Source organism: Ovis aries, chromosome 6 (genome assembly GCF_016772045.2).
Source record: "Ovis aries strain OAR_USU_Benz2616 breed Rambouillet chromosome 6, ARS-UI_Ramb_v3.0, whole genome shotgun sequence".
Classification (NCBI taxonomy): Eukaryota; Metazoa; Chordata; class Mammalia; order Artiodactyla; family Bovidae; genus Ovis; species Ovis aries.
The window spans coordinates 95,439,516-95,460,939 of record NC_056059.1 but is presented as its reverse complement, the minus strand read 5'-3'; the positions used below and the strand labels follow the sequence as shown (position 1 = coordinate 95,460,939).

Below are 21,424 nucleotides of genomic sequence, written 5' to 3'. Positions count from 1 at the left end.
CCCTTCCCTTCTCTTATCTGCTTATCTTTCCTCGTCCCTTCTTATCTCTTCTTTCCTTTACTCAGCAGAGAAATTTGAAGGATACTAATAGAGCTGAGAATGTTCATTTTTTAGATTAAAAAATGAGTCAGTATGTTTTTGCCTCTGCCACCCCCCGCCTCTCTGCCTCATCTCCTCTTTTCAATCAACATAATTATAAAGTCAAGAAGAAAGAGTTGATTATAGATTTTGGTACCCTGATGCCCAACAACAAAAAAAACAACAATAGCAACAGCAATCAAACAGAGGTTTCATATCCCATTTTATTTGTTTAAATTCTGCCTCTTTCCAAGAAGTATTTGAAGTCACACAGAATACAATTACATTGCAGAAAATTAGTAACATCTGAAAAGAAAAGCTAAGATCTTAGAAAAGAGGATATAGCAATATGATAACGATATGAGCGTGACAGAATTTTCTGAATGAGGAAGACATTTATGCAGTTCCTGATAGTCAGGGCAAGAAATAGCTGTAGTTAGCAGAAAAGAGGAAGTGTGTATCGATTACTCAGGGATGGTAAAGAAGCTTCTGCCCTGTGAGCTCATAGGGGACTTTGTGTGTTTTGCATCCTTGGCTACAGAATCACAACAAACTCTAAAGTAGTTTCGGTATTGCTCTTTGTTGTAGTTCAAGACGTTAAAGCCAAGCTCAGTGAATCTGATATTGATTTGAGCTGATCTTCATAACATACACATTTTTTCTTCTTTTATTTTTAAACATTTTCTCCCTTGCTTTCCTTTAGAACTTTAAGTCACAGTATAAATGGATGAGTTGTGTTTTTTACCTACAACATGATTTTTTTCTCCCTCAGTTCACCATTTACTAATAAAGAAAATTGAAGCTTAATTTTAGTTACTTGGAATCCCTCAAAGACCCTATCTTGTAATTTCCCATTTGGTGACACTTTTTTTTTTTCTTCGATTTAAAAACCTGTTCATTCATTTGTTGATTCATGTCTCAGTTGTGGCGCACGGGCCTAGTTGCCCCATGCCATGTGGGATCTTAGTTCCCCAACCAGGGATTGAACCAGCATCCCCTGCATTGGAAGGCAAACTCTTTATCACTGGACCACCTGGGAAGTCCCAGTGATACTTGGAAAGTGACACACCAGGGCTCTTGAATGTTGATGTTGTTGGGTAGGGCCAAGGGACCCTTTTCCTCTATGACTCTGTAGCTGCAAAAGTAATGAAGCAGTTCAGAGTAACTTAGAATGTCACGGTGGCTGGTATGGGATACAGGCAGGAGTGCTCTGCTTCTTTCGGCGAAATAAGCAGGCAGACACCTACCTTCCCACTCTGAATCCCACCTTCCCACTCTGAATCCCACCTTCCCACTCTGAATCCCACCTTCCCACTCTGAATCCCACCTTCCCACTCTGAATCCCACCTTCCCACTCTGAATCCCACCTTCCCACTCTGAATCCCACCTTCCCACTCTGAGTCCCACCTTTAGCAAATGCTTTCTGCTTAGGGCCTTCTACTAGTGTTGTCTAGTCCTCAGAAGTAATGATGATTCGAATCTGAACTAAATGGAGAAGGCGACTTTTACCAGGCAAAAGCTGTTTGTGTAAACTTGGATTTCAGTTGTCTTTTTTCATTTCTCTTTTGGCAGCAAACATTAACGCTTGAGGACACGCTGCCACTCATTTCTGGGAAGCACCAAATATTTGGTTTTTATCTGCATTCAGACTGAGTCAGTTTCAAGTTGTTTCTGTAGATATTAAAACATAAATATTTAGATAAAACAAGTTTATAAATTATGTAATTTACTCCATCATCTGTGGAACTATGAATTTTTTTCCTGGGGTAGATTGAAAAATTTATTGAACACTTCCTTTGTAAAAGGCATAATAATAAGTAACTAGGGCAAAGTTGGGGGATATATTATAAATACTAGACATGGTGATAGCCCACTGTAGGATTCCAGTTTAGTTAAATGAAAATGTTAAATCAGTGAAATTATTTTAAAGTAGAATATTTTTAAGATACAGAATTGTTGATTGCCGTAAAAGTTGAACATACATATATTTGGGGCATCTTAGAAAAAAGAGTCTACTGAAGTTAGTTAGGTTCAGAATAGGTAGATGTTAAAACAAGTATTAAAAGAGACAATCAACTGGGTTGGTGGAGGTGACTGAGTTAGAAAGAAGGAAGATTAGGATTATACTTTGAAAGTTGTGTTTTCTAGAAACTTCCTGAGATGAACTTGTCTGATAATAGTTTTCACTACAATATTAAAATAGAATCCTTAAAATTAAAATAAAATAAGTTATTTTAAATGTGGGTGAGGCTCTGGTGAATGATTTTATGCTTAAAATACAGACATCATTAAATACTCATTGAAATAACAGTATGAGGAGTTATCTGCCCTCAAAACCTGGGGCAAAACTGCCTTACTTGCAGAACTACCACATTTTTGGAAAATTGCTTATTGTGATCTTTCCTCATTTTTCTTTTGTTTAATTTTGTACTGTATTATTTTCAGAGGCAAAATCAGTGAAGGCTTGGACAATTTGAAACGTGTGAGTCCCGTAGGAGAGACATACATCCATGAAGGACTGAAGCTAGTAAGTTCTTTTATACTTATAAGTATGGGAAAGAACGTTTCCTTACCCTGTAATGAAATAAATGATAACTCCCTAGTAAAACTCAAAGATGTCATTACATGCTTACCTTAATATTAAAAAAAAAATTCTTTTAGTTGTTCTAAGGATAAGACTGATGGAAAGAATTTACCATGGTGATAAAAGAAGTTTGGATGACAGTTTGCCTTTTAAGAAATTTTCCATTTTCCCTGCGACTGTATTCAGAGAACCACATTTTCTCTGTGGTTATAGTCAGTCAAGGCTAAAATCCTTTATCATTTACACCCAATAGTAATTACTCTATAATGTGAATATATGTATATTTCAAATTAAAATAGTTAATATAAAATACCCTGTTTTAAAGAAAGAAGAAAGAAAGTGAAGTCTCTCAGTCATGTCCAATTCTTTGTGACCCCATGGTCTGTAGCCTACCAGGCTCCCCTGTCCATGGGATTTTCCAGGCAAGAGTACTGGAGTGGGTTGCTATTTCCTTCTCCAGGGGATCTTCCCAAACCAGGGATCGAACCCAAGTTTCCACATTGCAGGCAAACGCTTTACCGCCTGAGCCATCAGGGAAGCCCTACCCTGTTTTAAAAGCTAGTCCAAAATAGTTTGATTTTGCCAGACTTAAAATGCAGCTTGATGGAACATGCTGGTTAAAAGTTAAGATTAACTTGTGAATTGGACAATTTTTCTTCATTTTCAGGCAAATGAACAAATTGAGAAAGCAAGAGGCTTAAAAACCTCCAGTATCATAATTGCTCTGACAGATGGTAAGTTGGACGGTCTGGTGCCATCATACGCAGAGAAAGAGGTGAGTGTTGAACTGAAACTGTTCTTTACACCCCAGTGTATTTTGCTGTATGTCTCTGCATGTGGAGCCTGATGTTGGAATAATTCACCCGTGTCCCTCTCTCTGTCCCTCTCTCTTTCTCTCAATAGGCAAAGATATCCAGGTCACTTGGGGCTAGAGTTTATTGTGTTGGTGTCCTTGACTTTGAACAAGCTCAAGTAAGTATAGCAGATCTGCAGCCTTGAATCTAAATCACGTAATAGTCTTAAGGAGAGTTGATCAGATTTTTAAATAATGACTTGCATGCATTCTTCCTTGGTGGCTCAGATGGTAAAGAATCTGCCAGGAATGTGGGAGACCCAGGTTCGATTCCTGGGTTGGGAAGATCCCCTGCAGAAGAAAATGGCTACCCACTCCAGAATTCTTGCCTGGAAAATCCCATGGACAGAAGAGCGTGGCAAGCTACACCCCATGGAGCCACGAAGAGTCAGACATGACTGAGCAACTAACACTTCCGTGCATGCTAAGTCGTTTCAGTTGGGTCTGATTCTTTGCAGCCCTGTGGACTAAAGCCTGCCAGGCTTCTCTGTCCATGGGATTCTCCAGGCAGGAACACTGCAGTGAGTTGCCATGCCTTACTCCAGGGGATCTTCCTGACCCAAACCCATGTCTCTTATTATATCTTCTGCACTGGCACTTTACCACTAGTGCCACCTGAGAAGCACAGTGTTAGTCACTCGTGGGGTCTGACTCTTTGCAACCCCATAGACTGTAGCCTGTCAGATTCCTCTATCCATGGAATTCTGCAGGCAAGAATATTGAATTGGGTTGCCATTCCATTCTCTAGGGGGATCTTCCCAAACCAGCGGTCAAACCTGGGTCTCCTACATTGCAGCAGATTTCTTTATCATCTGAGCAACCACAGAAACCCACTTAATTGTTAAAGATTTTCTATAAAAGTGGCCCCCTGTCTTGAACTCTGTGTTAGTAATGTCTGATTTTGATAGGTTTCATTACCTAATTAAACTGAAGATGAAACTCTATTTTTCTTGAACATTAATAAAATAATATGTATGCTCCTCTTTAATCAGCTGATGAGGTTATCATGACAAGTCTTGTTTAGATGTTTTAGTTTTGATTGAAAACTTGACTCTTAGAGTTTAGGATTTGGGAAGTCTGTTGGAAAAATATTTAATGATTTTCCTTAAAAAAATGTGTTGTTTTTTTTTTCATGAAGTTTACAGGGTTTATGTATTAAATTTTTTTCCCACTCACAAAATGTTTTTACATTTAAATGTCTGGTTTACTGTGAGTGAAGCTTCTGCGTCTCATGACATTTACAGCTAGTAGAGCTCTGCACTGTTTTGAAATTGTGACGTGAGGCCAGTTGTAAAGGGGCTGTGCCTTATCTCAGTTCATGTTGTCATGCATTTAGAGTACACCAGTTACTCCAGTCAGTTCCTGACAAGGAATTAATCCTCTGGTGTTATTTTTCAGATGAATGTAACTAACAAGTAAGGAAGGGCATAAAAGGTTGCATGTCTCAACCACCTCTCAGTGAACTTTTCCTCCTTTTTCTAAAGCTCGAAAGAATCGCTGATTCCAAGGAACAAGTGTTCCCTGTCAAAGGTGGATTTCAAGCTCTTAGAGGAATAATTAATTCTGTGAGTATTTCTTTGGGGGTAGGACAGGCTATCATTTTAGACATATTTTAAATTAAAAGAATTTTAAAAATATTTTTATTTTGTTTGGGGATATAGCTGATTCACAATGCTGTGATAGTTTCGGGTGAACAGTGAAGGGACTCAGCCATGTATATACATGTATCCATTCTCCCTCAAACCCCGCTCCCACCCAGGCTGCCACATAACACTGAGCAGAGTTCCTGTGTTATACATAAAGTAGGTCCTCGTCGGTTATCCATTTGAAATACAGCAGTGTATAGATATCAATCCCAACCTTCTTAACCATCCCTTCCCCCCATTCTTTCCTCTGGCAAAACGTTGTCCCCATAAGTTTTTCTAAATCACAGATTCTCTGAATCTGTGAATCTCTTTCTGTTTTTTAAGTTCATTTGTGTGATTTCTTTTTAGATTCTACATATAAGGGGCATCCCTTAGATATATTTTAAACTCTAGGGAGTAATCTTGTTATCTTGAAGAGGGAATTTAAGAAGGAAATTTGTTGAGTATTGAACATGCAGGGAAATTCTAGAGATATGGATTTTGTTAGTGAGATTTGGAATTAACTCTGACAAATTGAGTGCTGTGAGCCTGGGTTTGTGATTTCAAGTTTAAGATTGTCATCACCAGTCTCAGAGCGTCCTTTGAGCATGGAGTTCCTCACTGAGTTGGTATCTTGAAAGTTTTATAGGCTTTATAGAAGTATAAAATAAAAATTTGGATTGGAATGTATGATTGCTTCCTGCTCCAAATATGGGTATTTCTTAGCTATCAGTCAGGCAACTCGAACCAGCAGCAGAGTATTTGACTGCGGTTGTTGTTCTTTCCATTTTAATGATTAATAGTTTCACTGGAGCTCATAATATTTCTGTTTGGAATTCAGTTGAGCTGTCTCTGGTGATTGTTAGAATCCGGGCCATCCTAAACAGGGGAAGGGGAAGTGGAGTGATGAAATGCAAAGCAAAACTCCTGGGCTTTCACAGCTGAGGTTTATGTTTCATTTTACTGCCTTTTGCTAGAAGCAGTAGGAACAGTTGCTATTAAGTATTTATGATATTTTGGTAAACAACATCCTAAAATGGAAGTGAATAATATATATATTCTCTAAGCCAAAGTTTTTCCTTTAATCGTTGGATATTTATTGAAGGGAAAAAAAAAATCTCAGTTTTTTTCTGACATTTGGTTTTGGTATTTAAAATTTCTTTTTAAAGATCGTGTTTTTTTCTTTCAGAAACGTACGGTGAGATTGTTTTTTTTTAAAATTTGTTTTTGGTAGCATGTATGCTTTTTTTCCTCGTGATAAACGGGGCTTTTCAGGGAAAACATGCAATTTAGTTCTGTCACATATAAGAATAGCCAGTGGACAGGCCAAACCTAAGTGCAGAATGGAACAGAGATATAATTATTTTAGGAGTTTTACATATGTATTCAGTTTCAGGAAAAAATTTCAATGTAAAATTAGTAAATATTTTTAGAGATGGATTCTAGGTACCTATTGCATAACTATAATTTGTTTTAAAATATAGGAAAATGTATTGACAATGCAAAAGGGAGGATAATTTGACCTGTAAAAAAAGTGTGCTGTGCTGTGGTTAGTTGCTCAGTCATGTCTGACTCTTTGTGACCCTATGGACTGTAGCCCGCCAGGCTCCTCTGCCATGGGAATTCTTCAGGCAAGAATACTGGAGTGGGTTGCCAAAACCTCCTCCAGGGGATCTTCCCAACTCAGGGATGGAACCCACAGCTAGTACATTGCAGGAAGATTCTTCCCCGTCTGAGTCACCAGGGGAGCCCAAGAATATTGGAGTGTGTACCTCCACTCCCTTCTCCACGGGAACTTCCTGACCCAGGATCAAACTGGTGTCTCCTGCATTGCAGGAGGATTCTTTACCAGCTGAGCTACTAGGGAAGCCTGTGAAAAAAAGTGTATTGTATTTTAAATAGAATTTTATTGTACTTGGGAATTTCCAGTTATTTTTATAATTATACTGAAGGAGAGAAGACCTCTGTGCATTTAGCCCCTTTGGAATTATTTTCTATCAAAGGATTAATTCAAAATTCTCCGGGTGATTAATTGGCATCTGGAAACTCTCTTTTTGTGGGTTATTACTATAGATTTCTCCTTCAAGAAATTGAGTAGTTGATTATTGGAGGAGATAAAGTTATTGTTATATTTATTTATTCAGTTTCATTTTTAAAATTTGTATTAAGGAAACTTTTGAAGGAGGTTCTCCAGGCAGGAATACTGGAGTCAGTCGCCATGATTATGTTCTTTGCAGTCAAAGATGAGAAGTTCTATATACTCAGCAGAAACAAACCTGAATTTGACTGTGGCTCAGATCCTGAGCTCCTTATTGAAAAATTCAGGCTTGAATCAAATAAATTAGGGAAAATCCTTAGGCCATTCAGATATGACCTAAATCAAATCCCTTATGATTATATAGAAGAAGTGACAGATAGATTCAAGGGATTACATCTGGTAGACAGAATGCCTGAAGAGCTATGGAGGAGGTTCATAACATTGTACAGGAGACTGAGCCAAATCCAAGAGAAAAAAAAAAAAAAAAAGAAATGCAAGAAGGCATTGCGATTGTCTGGGGAGACTTTACAAATTGCTGAGGAAAGAAGAGAAGTTAAAGGCAAAGGAGAAAGGGAAAGATATACCTAACTGAATACAGAGTTCCAGAGAATAGAAAGGAGAGATAAGAAGGCCTTCTTAAATGAACAATGCAAAGAAACAGAGGAAAACAGTAGAATGGGAAAGACTAGAGACCTCTTCAAGAAAATTGGAAATATCAAAGGAACATTTCATACAAGGATGGACATGATAAAGGACAGAAATGGTAAGGACCTAACAGAAGCAGAAGAGATTGAGAAGAGGTGGCAAGAATATACAGAACTATACAAGAAGGGTCTTCAGGACCTGGAAGGTCTCACTCACCTAGAGCCAGACATCCTGGAGTGTGAAGTCAGGTGGGCTTTAGGAAACATTACTATGAACAAAGCACTTTCTAAAAGAAGATGCTGTTAAAGTGTGGCACTCAGTAGGTCAGCAAATTTGGAAGACTCAGCAGTGGCCACAAAACTGGAAAAGATCCGTTTTTCTTCCAATCCTAAAGAAGGACAATGCCAAAGAATGTTCAAACTACCATACAATTGCGCTCATTTCACATATCATCAAGGTGATGCTCAAAATCCTTCAAGGTAGGCTTTGACAGTTTGTGAAACGAGAACTTCTGGATATAAAAGCTGAGTTTAGAAAAGGCAGAGGAACCAGAGATCAAATTGCCAACATTTGTTGAATCATGGAGAAAGCAAGAGAATTCCAGCAAAACATCTACTTCTGCTTCATTGAGTACACTGAAGCCTTTGACTGTGTGGATTGCAACAAACTCTGGAAAATTCTAAAAGAGGTGGGAGTACCAGACAACCTTACATATCTTCTGAGAAACCTGTGTGTGACTCAAGAAGCAACAGTTAGGAATGGAAATGGAACAATGGACTGGTTCCAAATTGGGAAAGGAGTATGTCAAGGCTGTATATTGTCACCCTGCTTATTTAACCCATATGCAGAGTACATTTTGCTTAATGCTGGGCTGGATGAATCACAAGCTGGAATCCAGATTGCTGAAAGAAATATTAACAACCTCAGATATGCAGATGATACCACTCTAGTGTCAGAAAGTAAAGAACAATTAAAAAGCCTCTTGATGAGGTTGAAAGAGAAGAGTGAATAAGTTGGCTTGAAACTTAGCCAAGAGTGTCAGAATACTAAGATTGTGACATCTGATCCCATTGTGTGTGCCGGTGCATGCATGCTAAGTTGCTTTAGTCATGTCCGACTCTTTGTGACCCTATGGAATGTAGCCTGCCAGGCTCCTCTGTCCATGGGATTTTCTAGGCAAGAATACTGGAGTGGGCTGCCATTTCCTTCTCCAGGAGATCTTCCCGACCCAGGGATCAAACCTGTGTCTCTTACGTCTTCTGCATTGACAGTTGGGTTCTTTTACCACTGGTACCACCTGGGAAGGCCCCTGGTCCCATTACTTCATGGCAAATAGAAGGGTAGAAAGTGGAAGCAATGACAGGTTTTATTTTCTTGGATTCCAAAATCACAATGGACAATGACTGTTGCCATGAAATTAAAAGATGCTTGCTCCTTGCAAGGAAAGATTTGACAAACCTAGACAGCATATTGGGGCTTCCATGGTGGCTCAGAGGTTAAAGTGCCTGCCTCTAATGTGGGAGACCTGGGTTCGATCCCTGGGTTGGGATCTCCCCTGGAGAAGGAAATGGTAACCCACTCCAGTATTCTTACCTGGAAAATCCCATGGACGGAGAAGCCTGGTAGGCTACAGTCAATGGGGTCACAAAGAGTCGGACACGACTGAGCGACTTCACTTTCACTAGACAGCATATTAAAAAGCAGACATCAATTTGCTGACAAAGTTGCATATAGTTAAAGCTATGGTTTTTCCAGTAATCATGTATGGATGTGAGAGTTGGACTATAAAGAAAGCTGAGCACTTAAGAATTGATGCTTTCAAATTGTGGTGCTAGAGAAGACTCTTGAGAGTCCCTTGGACTGCAAGAAGATCAAACCACTCAGTTCTAAAGGAAATCAACCCTGAATATTCATTGGAAATACTGATGCTGAAGCTGAAGCACCAGTACTTTGGTCACCTGATAGGAAGAGCCAACTCATTGGAAAATACCAAAAATACTGAGAAAGATTGAAGGCAAAAGAAGAGGATGGCAGAAGATGAGATGGTTAGAAAGCATTACCAACTCTGTGGATATGAATTTGAGCAAACTCTGAAAGACAATGGAAGGCAGAGGAGCCTGGTGTGTTACAGTCCATTGGGTTGCAAAGAGTCAGACATAGTGACTGAACAACAACAAAATTATGTCTAAAGATTTAGTTTGAAGCTAGAAAAATTTGGGTTATTTTAGCCACCAATCATGAACTAAGCCTCTTATGTTTCATCTGGAGGGAGCTGATGGGTATAGTTATCATCTCATTGTAGTTAAACTTTAGCTATTTTATCACAAAAGGAGGAGTAAGTGATCCTCAGGGAAGTCAGCCTCTGGGGAAACCTTGGTGGTGACTTGGCAGAGGAGGCATGTAGACAGAGAGCATTGCAATTAAATGCTCACACTAATGGTTGAGATTTTTATCATCATGATGGTAACTTGGGATTTATGCCTATTTTGTAGAAATTTAAAGCAATTCAAGTACTTTCTCTCTCTTCAGGGCAGAGACTGTACCACCTCTGATAAGATACAAAAGCTGTATATTGGCCTCAAACTTGAATTATCCTTTATATTTAGAATACCATCTTATCTTTAAAAATTGTATATGGTATTTAAAACCAATATAATGAATCTATTTCAGGGTATAGAGCAGAGAGAAGAGAATTTCTGTCTGTTCTTTATGGTTTACCAAACTAATGGATTACACTCTACTGTGGAATGTTTTACACAAAGCTGAGCAGGAGATATGAGGGATGTGGGTTTGATCCCTGGGTAGGGAAGATCCCTTGGAGGAGGAAATGGCAACCCACTCCAGTATTCTTGCCTGGAGAATCGCATGGACAGAGGAGCCTGGTGGGCTACAGTCCATGGGGTCTCAAGGAGTCAGACATGACTGAGCCACCAACACTAAGCAAATGGAAGAAATCAGGACATTTAAATTGTTTAAATGTTTGGTGCACTAAAGACAGAATATTTGCTAAATGGATTCATAATTTATTTTTCCTGTCGAACTTATTTAAATCCATCTGGCCTTATTAATTGTCAGTATATTAATTTCCATTAAGTTAATCTTTACATGAGAAAAATTGATAACATGAATTTCTTGTTTACTTTGTCCTCCTTCCCTTGCCCACCAAAATCCAGTGACTTAATTGGCCTGGTCCCTTTATTATATAAGATACCACCTTTTGTTAATGCATAGTTTGTTTATAATCGACATCAGCAAGCATAGGAGTTTAATTTTGGAGCCTTCATTATAGTTTTTTTCATTTGTCTACAATTTTTAATGTGAAATTTATATACAGTGTAAAGAAACAATTGCATGAAATGAACTACACAAATCTTATGCATTCAGTGAGTTCTGACAAAGGCATGTACTTGTGTTCAAAAACCCAATCAAGATATAGAACATTACTTTCACCCTGGAAAGTTCCTTTGTGGTTCCTCTTAGTCAGTCTTTGCCCTTTCCACTCCCGAGGCAGCTGCTCTTCTGATTTTTTTTTTTTTCCAGCAGAGTTTAATTAAGCCTGTTGTAGAACTTCATATAAATGAAATCATATAGTATATACTCATCTATATAAGGCTCCTTTCACTTAGCAGAGAATTTCTGAGATTCATCTGCCTGTTACGTATACTTGGAGTTTGTTACGTTTTATTCCATTGCATGACTGTAGCACAGTTTGCTAAATTGTTCTCCTATAGATAAACACCCAAACTGTTTCTGTTTGGGGGTATTGTGAATACAGCTGCTGATAACATTCATGTAGAATTCTTTTTGTGGGCACATATTTTCATTTTTCTCAGGCAGATACCTAGGAGTGAAGTTTTTGGCCTGCCTATAGGATAGCCATATGTTTAATTGTGTAATGTGCGCATAAAAAGGATTTTTTTAAACATCATTAGTCATCAAGGAAATGTAGTTTAAAATCACTACATTCCCACCGAAATGGAGAAAGTTTAAAACACTGACAACACAAATGTTGGTGAGGATGTAGAACAACAGGAAGTTTCATGTATTATTGGAGTGACTCCAACAATTTAATCACTCTGGAAAAAGCTCTAACAGTTGTCATTATAGTTTTTATAAAAAGAAGAAACACGGTAGTAGTTATAACTTTTATAACCTTGAGAACCAAGGAACTGTAAAAGGCCTCTGTTATGAACATATTAACACATAAATAACAAATTTTCTAAAATTTGATTCAGAAAATCATTTTAATGTTCTATTTTAATTTGGAGGGAAATGTATCATCAAAATTTTTGGATTTCTATCCAGGGAAATGATATATAACTTTTTTTTTTTTGCATAACATTTTTTATACCGTTGGTTTAACCTCCACTATTAATTAGCATGTATGAAGGTTTAGAATTCGTTATCTCAAGGTGGTACTAGTGAAAAATTTTTTGTCTTTTTCACCCTTCTTCCCCTCAACCTAATGTATTCTTTCATTTATTCACTTAGTGAGTTCTTACTATGTTAGGGCATCGTGTTAAGCTTGGAAGAGGGGACACAAACTTAAATAAGACAGATTCTCTGTTCTAAAGCGTCTGGAGAGTGACAATTCAGGTTTTTGGATTATGGTGGTGCCCTCCAAGAATGATAAAGTATGAGAATTTGGAAAAGGGAAATTTCAGTGAGTCACCCTGTATGATAAAAGTAATTCTTTAATGCCATTTGTGGTAAAGTGCCAATATGATTAAAATTGACAGAAGAGTGAGATAAGTTGGGTTATGTAAAGTCATGGGAGGCTTTTTATGGTGGGATCTGAACTGCACTCTGACAGCTGGAATAGATTAATTAATAGAATTAATCAGAACCTCAGAAACAGCTTAGGCTGAGTGGCTGAAGCACAGGAGGGTTTGGCCTGGATTGTGGAGTGATGTGAGGGATAGACATTGATAGGTAGGCTGGATCCAGATTATGGAGATCGTCCAATGTTTGGATGGCGAATTGGCACTTTTTGCATAAATAATTGAGGAACCATGGAAAATTCATTTAGAGCCTGAAATTTATAAGAAAGCAATGGGAATTCAGGTAGGATATTCCTGTGGTAATATAAGCTGCATTATAAGTCTCATGCAGTAGTGCTTGTGAGACATGGTGTCAGGAAACCCAGTATAGAGAAGACAAAATGAGACTAGAAACAGGAAGACCTGAGTGCAAGTTCCAGCTCTGCTGATGTCTAGCCATGTGACCTTCTGTGTGTCCTATAATGTAATCTTTCTCAGTTTTAAAATTCTCATTACTCAAATGAGGATAATGATATCTATGTCATTGGGTTGTTTTGTGAATTACGTGAGATAATGATTAAATATGATCTAACACAGAAGGGCTGGATTTTAAAACATGTGATAGGAAGCTAGGAATGGCAAGAAGCTAGGACCATGTAGGATGGGGTTATTGATCCTTCTGTAGGGCAGTCCACTTAGAGAGATTGTCAGTATTCTAAGTGATCAATGACTTTAGATCTAAAGAGTGGTGGTATTAGATATGCAAGGATCAAATCTAGCAAGGGGTCAAAACAACAAGGACTTCAAGATGGTATAGCTACCCAAAGTCAAGATCTGACTGTGCCTTAGTTCTAAATTCTCAGGATTCAGGTCTAGGGTTTCCCAGGTGGCACTAGTGGCAAAGAACCTGCCTGCCAGTGCAGGAATTGCAAGAAATGTGGGTTTGATCCCTGGGTCGGGAAGATCCCCTGGCGTAGGAAATGGCACCCTATTCCAGTATTCTTGGCTTCCCAGGTGGTGCTTCCCAGTGGTAAGGAACTCACCTGTCAGTGCAGGAGAGACAAGAGACTTGGATTTGATCCCTGGGTCGGGAAGATCTGCTGGAGGAGGATATGGCAAACCCACTCCAGTATTCATACCTGGAGAATCCCTTGGACTGAGGAGCCTGGCGGGCTATAGTCCACAGGGTTGCTGAGGGTCAGACATGACGAAGCAACTCAGCACAGCCAGTATTCTTGCCTGGGAAATCCCATGGACAGAGGAGCCTAGCAGGCTAAACAATCCATGGGGTTGCAAAGAATCAGACATGACTGAGTGAGCACAGGTCTAGGACCCAGGGAACAGCTGAAAAAGTAGATTCAGAATTCCCATGACAAAAGTGATGTAGAACTTGAAGATTCTCCATTCTTGCTGGGGAACTCATGGTAGTAATTAGTGATTCAGAGTAGAAACCTTACTTTGTTAGGGGGGAACCACACACCAGTGGAGCATAGGTCCTTAGGGCTTATTTCAGGCACTGGGATTCTAGGTCTTTCCCAATAAAACTAGGTCAAGGATGTCAAGTGAAAGTGAAAGTGAAATCCCCTTAGTCGTGTTCAACTCTTTGCAACCCCATGGACTATACAGTTCATGGAATTCTCCAGGCCAGAATACTGGAGTGGGTAGCCTTTCCCTTCTCCAGGGGATCATCCCTACCCAGGGATCCAACCCAGGTGTCCCACATTGCAGGCAGATTCTTTACCAGCTGAGCCACAAGGGAAGCCCAAGGATGTCAATGGAAATACCTAATAGATTCACTGTCCTGGTCAGAACTATGTCAGGAACAAGGTGGGGCTGAACCACTAGGTATAAAACTGTTGGCTCTTTCTGAGCCAGGCTCTGAAGACTCCAATGAATGTTACCTGGCAATTAGTTGCTGCTGTTAAAATTGTGATGGCAGTGAAACTGGAAATAAAATAGTAAATGTGGGAAGCTTTAAAAAATTAACAGAACCTGGGAGCTCACTGGATATAGGATGAAAAGGACAAGAGTGGGGAGTCAAATACAACTTTCACTCCTGATAATGTGGCTGAGTATCTAGAAGCATTGAAAGTGAAAATTGTTTTCACAGAAGGGCCAGAGTGTTAGAGGACAGAGTGAAATTGGGCCTGGGAAGAAATCCCAGTGGGGAATGTCACTGAGAGAAGTGGAAATTCAGAGAAATGTTCAAGCCAGGAAACTGTAGACTTGAGTCATTCTCCAGCCTCTTGACCTTTCTCCTCTCCCACTACCTACAGACACAAGGATTTTATTATGTTTTCCACTTTAGGTTAACTTTAAAATCTTAGAATGTTACATACTTATTTTTGGTTTCTTGGAAAGGCAAGTATAGGACTTTTATTTGAAAATGAAATTTTATTCAAGCTAGGATAGGTCAGAGACTAGCCTGTGAGTACCACGTACTTTCCAATGCAGTGTTTCATTATGCAGTGCTGGGGAAGAGAACATTGAAAATAGAACAAAACCATGATTAGTGAATTATGGGGGAAGAATGAAAAGCAAAATAATCTGTGCAAAACCTCCTTCCCTTTTTTTTTTCCTCTCAAAACAAGGCCATGAGATGTCTTACTCTTTGCAGTTGGTTCCACAAATTTTTTTGATACAGTACCTCAGAAAGCATTAAGCAGAAGAGATGAATCAGTTGTGGAGCTGGCTTTATAAATAATGCCTGACCCAGAAGAATTAAGAACACTACATCCTAGGTGATGGCAGCAAATGCTAAAGTTCCTAAGTACATAATGGGAAAATAAGAGAGCCTAAACAGGAAGAGCATGGTCACTCAGATGTGTAGAAAATTTAAATGAAACTGTAATAGATTGTTTATAAAGGGCGAAAAGTGCAATATACATTTTGAAAGGTTACTTCATTCATTGTGCTGGGAATGTAAGCTTCATTTGACCTTTGGAGCCAAGTTGTTTTTCTCAGCCATATCTGTAGTTGTTATTATTATTTTTAAAAAGTATCTAAGAAAGATGTCTAAACTATGTTTGAATGGAATGAGAAGACATTGCCAAATCATTTTCTCTACAGGAAAATCATTTTCATAGAAGAGGATACCTAATAATCTACCCAATAAGACTTTAGCTTAAATACTTTTGGCAGGTTCTGCTACAGATGTTGACTGTTGAGTTGTGAGAATCTCTATAAAATCATGGCTGGATGAAAAACCTAAAGTCTGAGCTAACTCTGAAGATATATTCATAGGAAAACACCCTGAACTGGTACAACTTACTCAAAACTGGAAGTCAGTTTCTAGGAGTCCCTTTAAAAAGGGATAGGCTGTAATGTAAGGCCCCCTGTTTGTCAGATTCTCTTGGGCTTCAGTTTATCCAAGAATCGTTGGTATTAAATGTAGATGAGGTATCTCTTTTCATAACATCTTCACATTAATGATAGAAAGGTTGGGACTGTATTTCCCTCTGCCTCCTTTTTTTTTTTTTTGTCTAGTACCTGATACAGTGTTGGGTAAGTAGACACTGCCCAATTCCCATTTATCAGTGAATAATAAATAAAATCTATACTCCTTGAAAATATTTTTATAATATAGTTATGGTGTATTTAAGCATCAGAAAAATCAACTCATTTTTTTTTAACCAGAAAATACTTTATTTTGAATTGACTTTTGATTCTACATTACTTTATTTCATCCTTTTGTTTATATTCCGCGGTATTAAGGCTTTTGGTTACAAGTGACAAAAACCAAGTGTATAGTAGCCTGAGGGAAAGGAAAAGAAAGTTATTTGCTTATCTAACTAACTGGTGGTCCAGAGGAGGAGATTACCCCAGGTGCAGTTGAATCCAGGGTACCAATCCACTCTTAAGGTCTTCTCCATTTCTAAGTTTTGCCTATGATTTCTGTTTGCCTCTGGAGAAGGCAGTGGCAACCCACTTGAGTCCTCTTGCCTGGAAAATCCCATAGATGGAGGAGCCTGGTAGGCTGCAGTCCATGGGGTCGCTAAGGGTAGGACATGACTGAGTAACTTCACTTTCACTTTTCACTTTCATGCATTGGAGAAGGAAATGGCAACCCACTCCACTTGCCTGGAGGATCCCAGGGACGGGGGAGCCTGGTGGGCTGCCGTCTATGCGGTTGCACAGAATCGGAGACGACTGAAGCGACTTGGCAGCAGCAGCATCTGTTTGCCTCATTCTCTCCTTGTTTTGTTGATTATCAGAGGAAAGTTAATTGCCCAAGGTTTCAGCTTACATGGGCCTCAATTAGCAAGCCCATTGTCTCAGCATCAGTATATTCTATCCCAGTTAAGGACTCTGATTGACTCAGCTGGGTCAAATGCTCATTCTTATAACAAATAACATAGTCAACAGACATATTTGGACCAGCCTGAGTAACATGCTAACCCCCATGATGGAAGGTTGGGAACAAGGTGGAGAAAGAGAAGGTATCATGATTGATAGCCTCACTAGAACCACAGAGAATAGAGAACAATTTTCCCAGTAAAAAGGCAACACTGTTTATAGATATGTAAGGATGAAAAAATGCTAAGGATAGGGAAGAAAAATCAATAGCTATGACAGTCCACTATAGTAAAATATATTTAAAATATTTTTACCATATTCTAATAAGGTGCTTCATTTCTTCCTAATTCCAACTCACTAAAAAATACCAATAGAAAGTTCACTTTAAAATATCCATTTAAGTTAATGAAATTTTATAATCTTGGCATCTTTTGTCCAATGGTCTATTTGTATTTGCATTATAATTTTACTTAATACTATTCTTTCCTTTTTCATTATTTGGTGGGGATTGTAGTATAAGGAAATCAAATCCATTTTTGATAAATAATTACAACTGTGATATTTTGTGAGAAAACTTCAGTGGTGGTATTAGGTTGCATCGCCAAAGTTAAGTGTCAAATGTTTATTTCTTAACGTTAATCTTTTGGGCTACAAAAGAAGATAAACTTTTAGGGGCTCACTTGTTTGTGAAAGAACATTTGGTTAAGTAGGACATTGAAAAGGGGGATAAAATGGTAAGATTTATGATTAAATGTACCATCAGTGTAAATCCCATAATTTTAATGCACTTTTAACATAAAGTCTATTGTTCATCCATTAAGAAAGCATTAAATAATTATTCTGAGTTTGTGCTGAACATAAGAAAAAGAAGGAGGGGTATATAAATTTTTGTTTTGTATCACAATCCAGTTTGGGGCATATTTTTATGTTTTAGTGAGAAAGGAAGACCTGCTAATATGATTTGTTATGAAAATTGCAATTATAACAGGAGGAAGAACTTTAAATGTCATTTCAGTTATTTTGTTTCACAATTTGTGATATGGGCATAATTTTACTAACATTATACTCAGAACTGCTCATCTGTTATGTTTGGAGCAGAGAAGAGTAGAAGCCAATGACTGTAACTTACATTCTTCCCTAGATTTATTAGAGTAGAAGTTTGTTTAGAATTTATCACTTGTGCTTATATTACCCAAAGGGAGAAAGAATCCATATTTAGAAATGGGTCATGCTGTATTGAGCAACTGGCATTTTGAAGCTCCAAGCATTTAAAAAAAAAAAACACGACCAAACATGTGACTACAAGTTATAATTGTTTTCATTGAATCATTACCTCTTAAAGAAAAATATATTTGGTAGGATGTTTTACAGCTAGAGAGAAAATAAAAATTGTATCTAAATATTAAAAGATAAAAAGCAAACAAGAAAAGATTGTGAGAAACATCTCTCCATTTGTTTTAGTTGTTTATTTTGTGTACATGGGTAGCTAATTACGAAAGCTTTATTTTGGGGGGAACTCTTTTTGGTAATTAATATTCTTCAGTGATTTTTCCTTATGAGATTTAAACTTGGAACCCTTCATATTTGGGATGAACTCCTGCTGTGCTTAAAGACTCTCAGTGAGTCAGAAAAAAACAGATTATATTTTTCAGACCTTTTTATTATCCTTACTGATATTTTCTGGCACACTGTATGTCATGCAAATTAACAGTTCCTATTTGTTAAGGATACATTGAGGGTACTTGTAAATTATCTATAATGTTTTGTTGTATGTGGTGTTATTTACTCAAAGTCAGTATTAGAAAGTTATTGCTAGAATGAATATTTTGAATTTTGAATAACGTTGAAAATGTTCGAGATGTTTGGGTAGTATATTGAATTTAAGGGTGAAGAAATAATCCAGTTTGGGGGAAAAATCTTTTTATTTAGAACTGACCTTTAAAAAGGAAGTCACAGAGGAAACCATTCAATGGGATTTAATGTCATTTTTCTCTTCTACATATCCTATCTAAAAATTAACCCTCTTTTTAAAAGAAGGTGCATATCTTAAATTTGTTTCTTTTTTGTATTTGGCTCAATGCCTTATTAGTGCCAATGGTTACCACAATTTGAATACAAATAAGGTTTGTATACAAATAAGTTTTTCTTTCCTTGTGTGTGACCAAAGATATGATTTGAAAAGCTCTTTTAATTTTAAATGTTTTACTGTCCATTGTTACACACCCTGTTTATTTGTCTTATAGTCAAGATGCTTGTTTTTTACTAGAAAGTTTTGCATTTACTCAGTTAATTCAATAAATATTAACTGAGCAGCTGTTTATAACATTGTGCTATATACTTTTTATATTAGATTGGTTTTAAATATGAGATATTATCATTCATTAAAAAAAGTGTTTACCTAGTTTCATGTGGAATGGACTCTATTCTATTTTCCAAATATAGTATCCTTACCATCACCATTTAGAAACTGGAAAAAATATAGATTTAAAACATCTGTCTTGATGTATATTAGTTGTAGGAAGTGGGCTTTTGTTTGTTTATGTAAACTGGATGTTTGGTCTTCAAATCATAAGACCTAGATATTGCTCCCAAATGCAGTATAAACATCCAAGACACTGTAGGTGCTAAGTAATATTTTGACTTTGTCACCTCATCTTAACTAATTTCATGCTAAATTTTATCTTGGATGCAGCCCAACTACAATTCTCCACTAATTAATCTCATTTTATCTTCAATGCCAGGAGAAAAAGGCCAACGCTATGTTCATTGTATGCAGTTTTGGGAGCTATAATATGATTTACACTATTTCCTGCATATTTGATATTTGTTATTATAGCATATGTTCATTATGTAAACATATTCAGGAACTTACAGATCTCAATCAAAATATGGTTTCATATGTATCTCAAAGAAGAAAGAAGAAATGAAGTCTGATGCTTTCTGGTTATTTCTGCTGTAAATGTTTCCTAGATTAATACTGTTAATTTACATAGTTGTTATTTATAATTTTAAAGATCTGATCCTAACACTATAGGTAAGCAAGATAAGAAATTGCCTTGTAGCCACTGGGATTCTTGGAAGAGTTGTGTCTCTGACTTAGCAGTGGTTCTTACATGGCCATAAATGTTGCCAATTCTGGCTCCAATGTACATGTCTGCCCTCTTGTTGCTCTGTATGCAAATCTGGCCTCTAGTGAAATCCTGCAACCTAAGTACATGATGCTAGATGCAGAGTCAATTGAAATTAATTTGGAACATGCCTGGAATACCCAGGATGAAGTACCATTCTGGTACTTCATTCAAGTTCAACTTCAGGCAAGGGACAGCACAGTGGAATCTACTTTCATCTCTTGCCAAACATCTGTAAGAGGCCAGCTGGCAGTATGGTCAGAGCTGACCCCTAAGGCTACATCCTGTCTTTTGGCTCACCAAAACTAACCCAGAGGAGGGCGTAAATAACTTTATCTTATCCTACCCCACTCCCTTGCCAAATAGAAAAATTCCATGTATCCATGTTTACAGAGTTCACTGAACTATTGAAAGTATTCTGATGGTCTAAATGGTGCAAATAACATATCAAAATTGTATGCAACCAGTTAGAAACAACAGAAAATAAATAATTATAATTTGTAAGGCTGAATGCTCTTGTTACCCCTGTAGTTTTATTCCAAACAACTCATAAGAGGGGGATTACTTGGATTTTCACTTTCTTGTGATAATGTGTTTCAGGCTTTTTACCTTCCATTTTTTACAGTAATTTTGTTTATTTGTAATTGTGCTGGGTCTTCTTTGCCACACAAGTGCTTTCTCTAGTCACAGTGAACAGAGGCAATCTGTTGTGGTGTGTGGGCTTCTCATCGTATGGCTTCTCCTGTTGGGGAGCATGGTCTCTAGGTGCTTGGGCTTCAGTAGTTGCAGAACTTGGTCTCAGTGGTTGCAGCCTACAGACTCTAGAGCACAGGCTCAGTAGCTGTAACCACCGGCTCAGTTGCCGCATGGCATGCGGACTCTTCCCAGACCAGGTTTCAAACCCCTGTCCCCTGTATTGGGAAGTCCTATCATATGTTTCAAAGGAGGGATTCAAAACAAATATATTTTAAATAGGACAGAAAGTTTTGATAATGAGAAAGGACTATGACTGTTATTATAGAGATTAAATATATAAAACCATCTTTAGGCATTTCACAATTTGGGACAATGAGCTGAAACATAGACCTTTTACACAAAGTAACAGAATTTAGAATTCTATATCTTTGGGCCTCTTTTTTTATTATAGATTTTTTAATGATTTATAAGCACAGGTCTTGCAGACAGTCTTGGGTATACCATCAACTTCTCTGCCCAGACCTCTCCCCACTGGAAGGTCACACTTTTACCTCCAACCCAATCTGTGCCCTGTAGGCTCAACTGTCGGTTAAAAACCTTTAACAAACCTGTGGTTCACAAATACAGGAGGGAAAGAAACTAAGAAAAACAGTAACAGAGGGACAGACCTCCCTCAGGAAGATGTGTAGGCAGAGACATTATTTTCCAACATTGGCATCTC

The 21,424-nt window shown here is 37.8% G+C and overlaps 1 protein-coding gene across 1 annotated transcript in view; it reads left to right on the top strand.

Moving 5' to 3' along the window:
* Positions 1-21,424, top strand: part of ANTXR2 (ANTXR cell adhesion molecule 2) — a 175,532-nt gene that overhangs the window by 20,193 nt on the left and 133,915 nt on the right. Inside the window, exons 4-7 of the mRNA XM_004009939.6 lie at positions 2,524-2,605; positions 3,330-3,437; positions 3,566-3,634; positions 5,000-5,080. Coding sequence (XP_004009988.1) covers positions 2,524-2,605; positions 3,330-3,437; positions 3,566-3,634; positions 5,000-5,080 — 340 coding nt within the window. The remainder of the gene's footprint in view (positions 1-2,523; positions 2,606-3,329; positions 3,438-3,565; positions 3,635-4,999; positions 5,081-21,424) is intronic.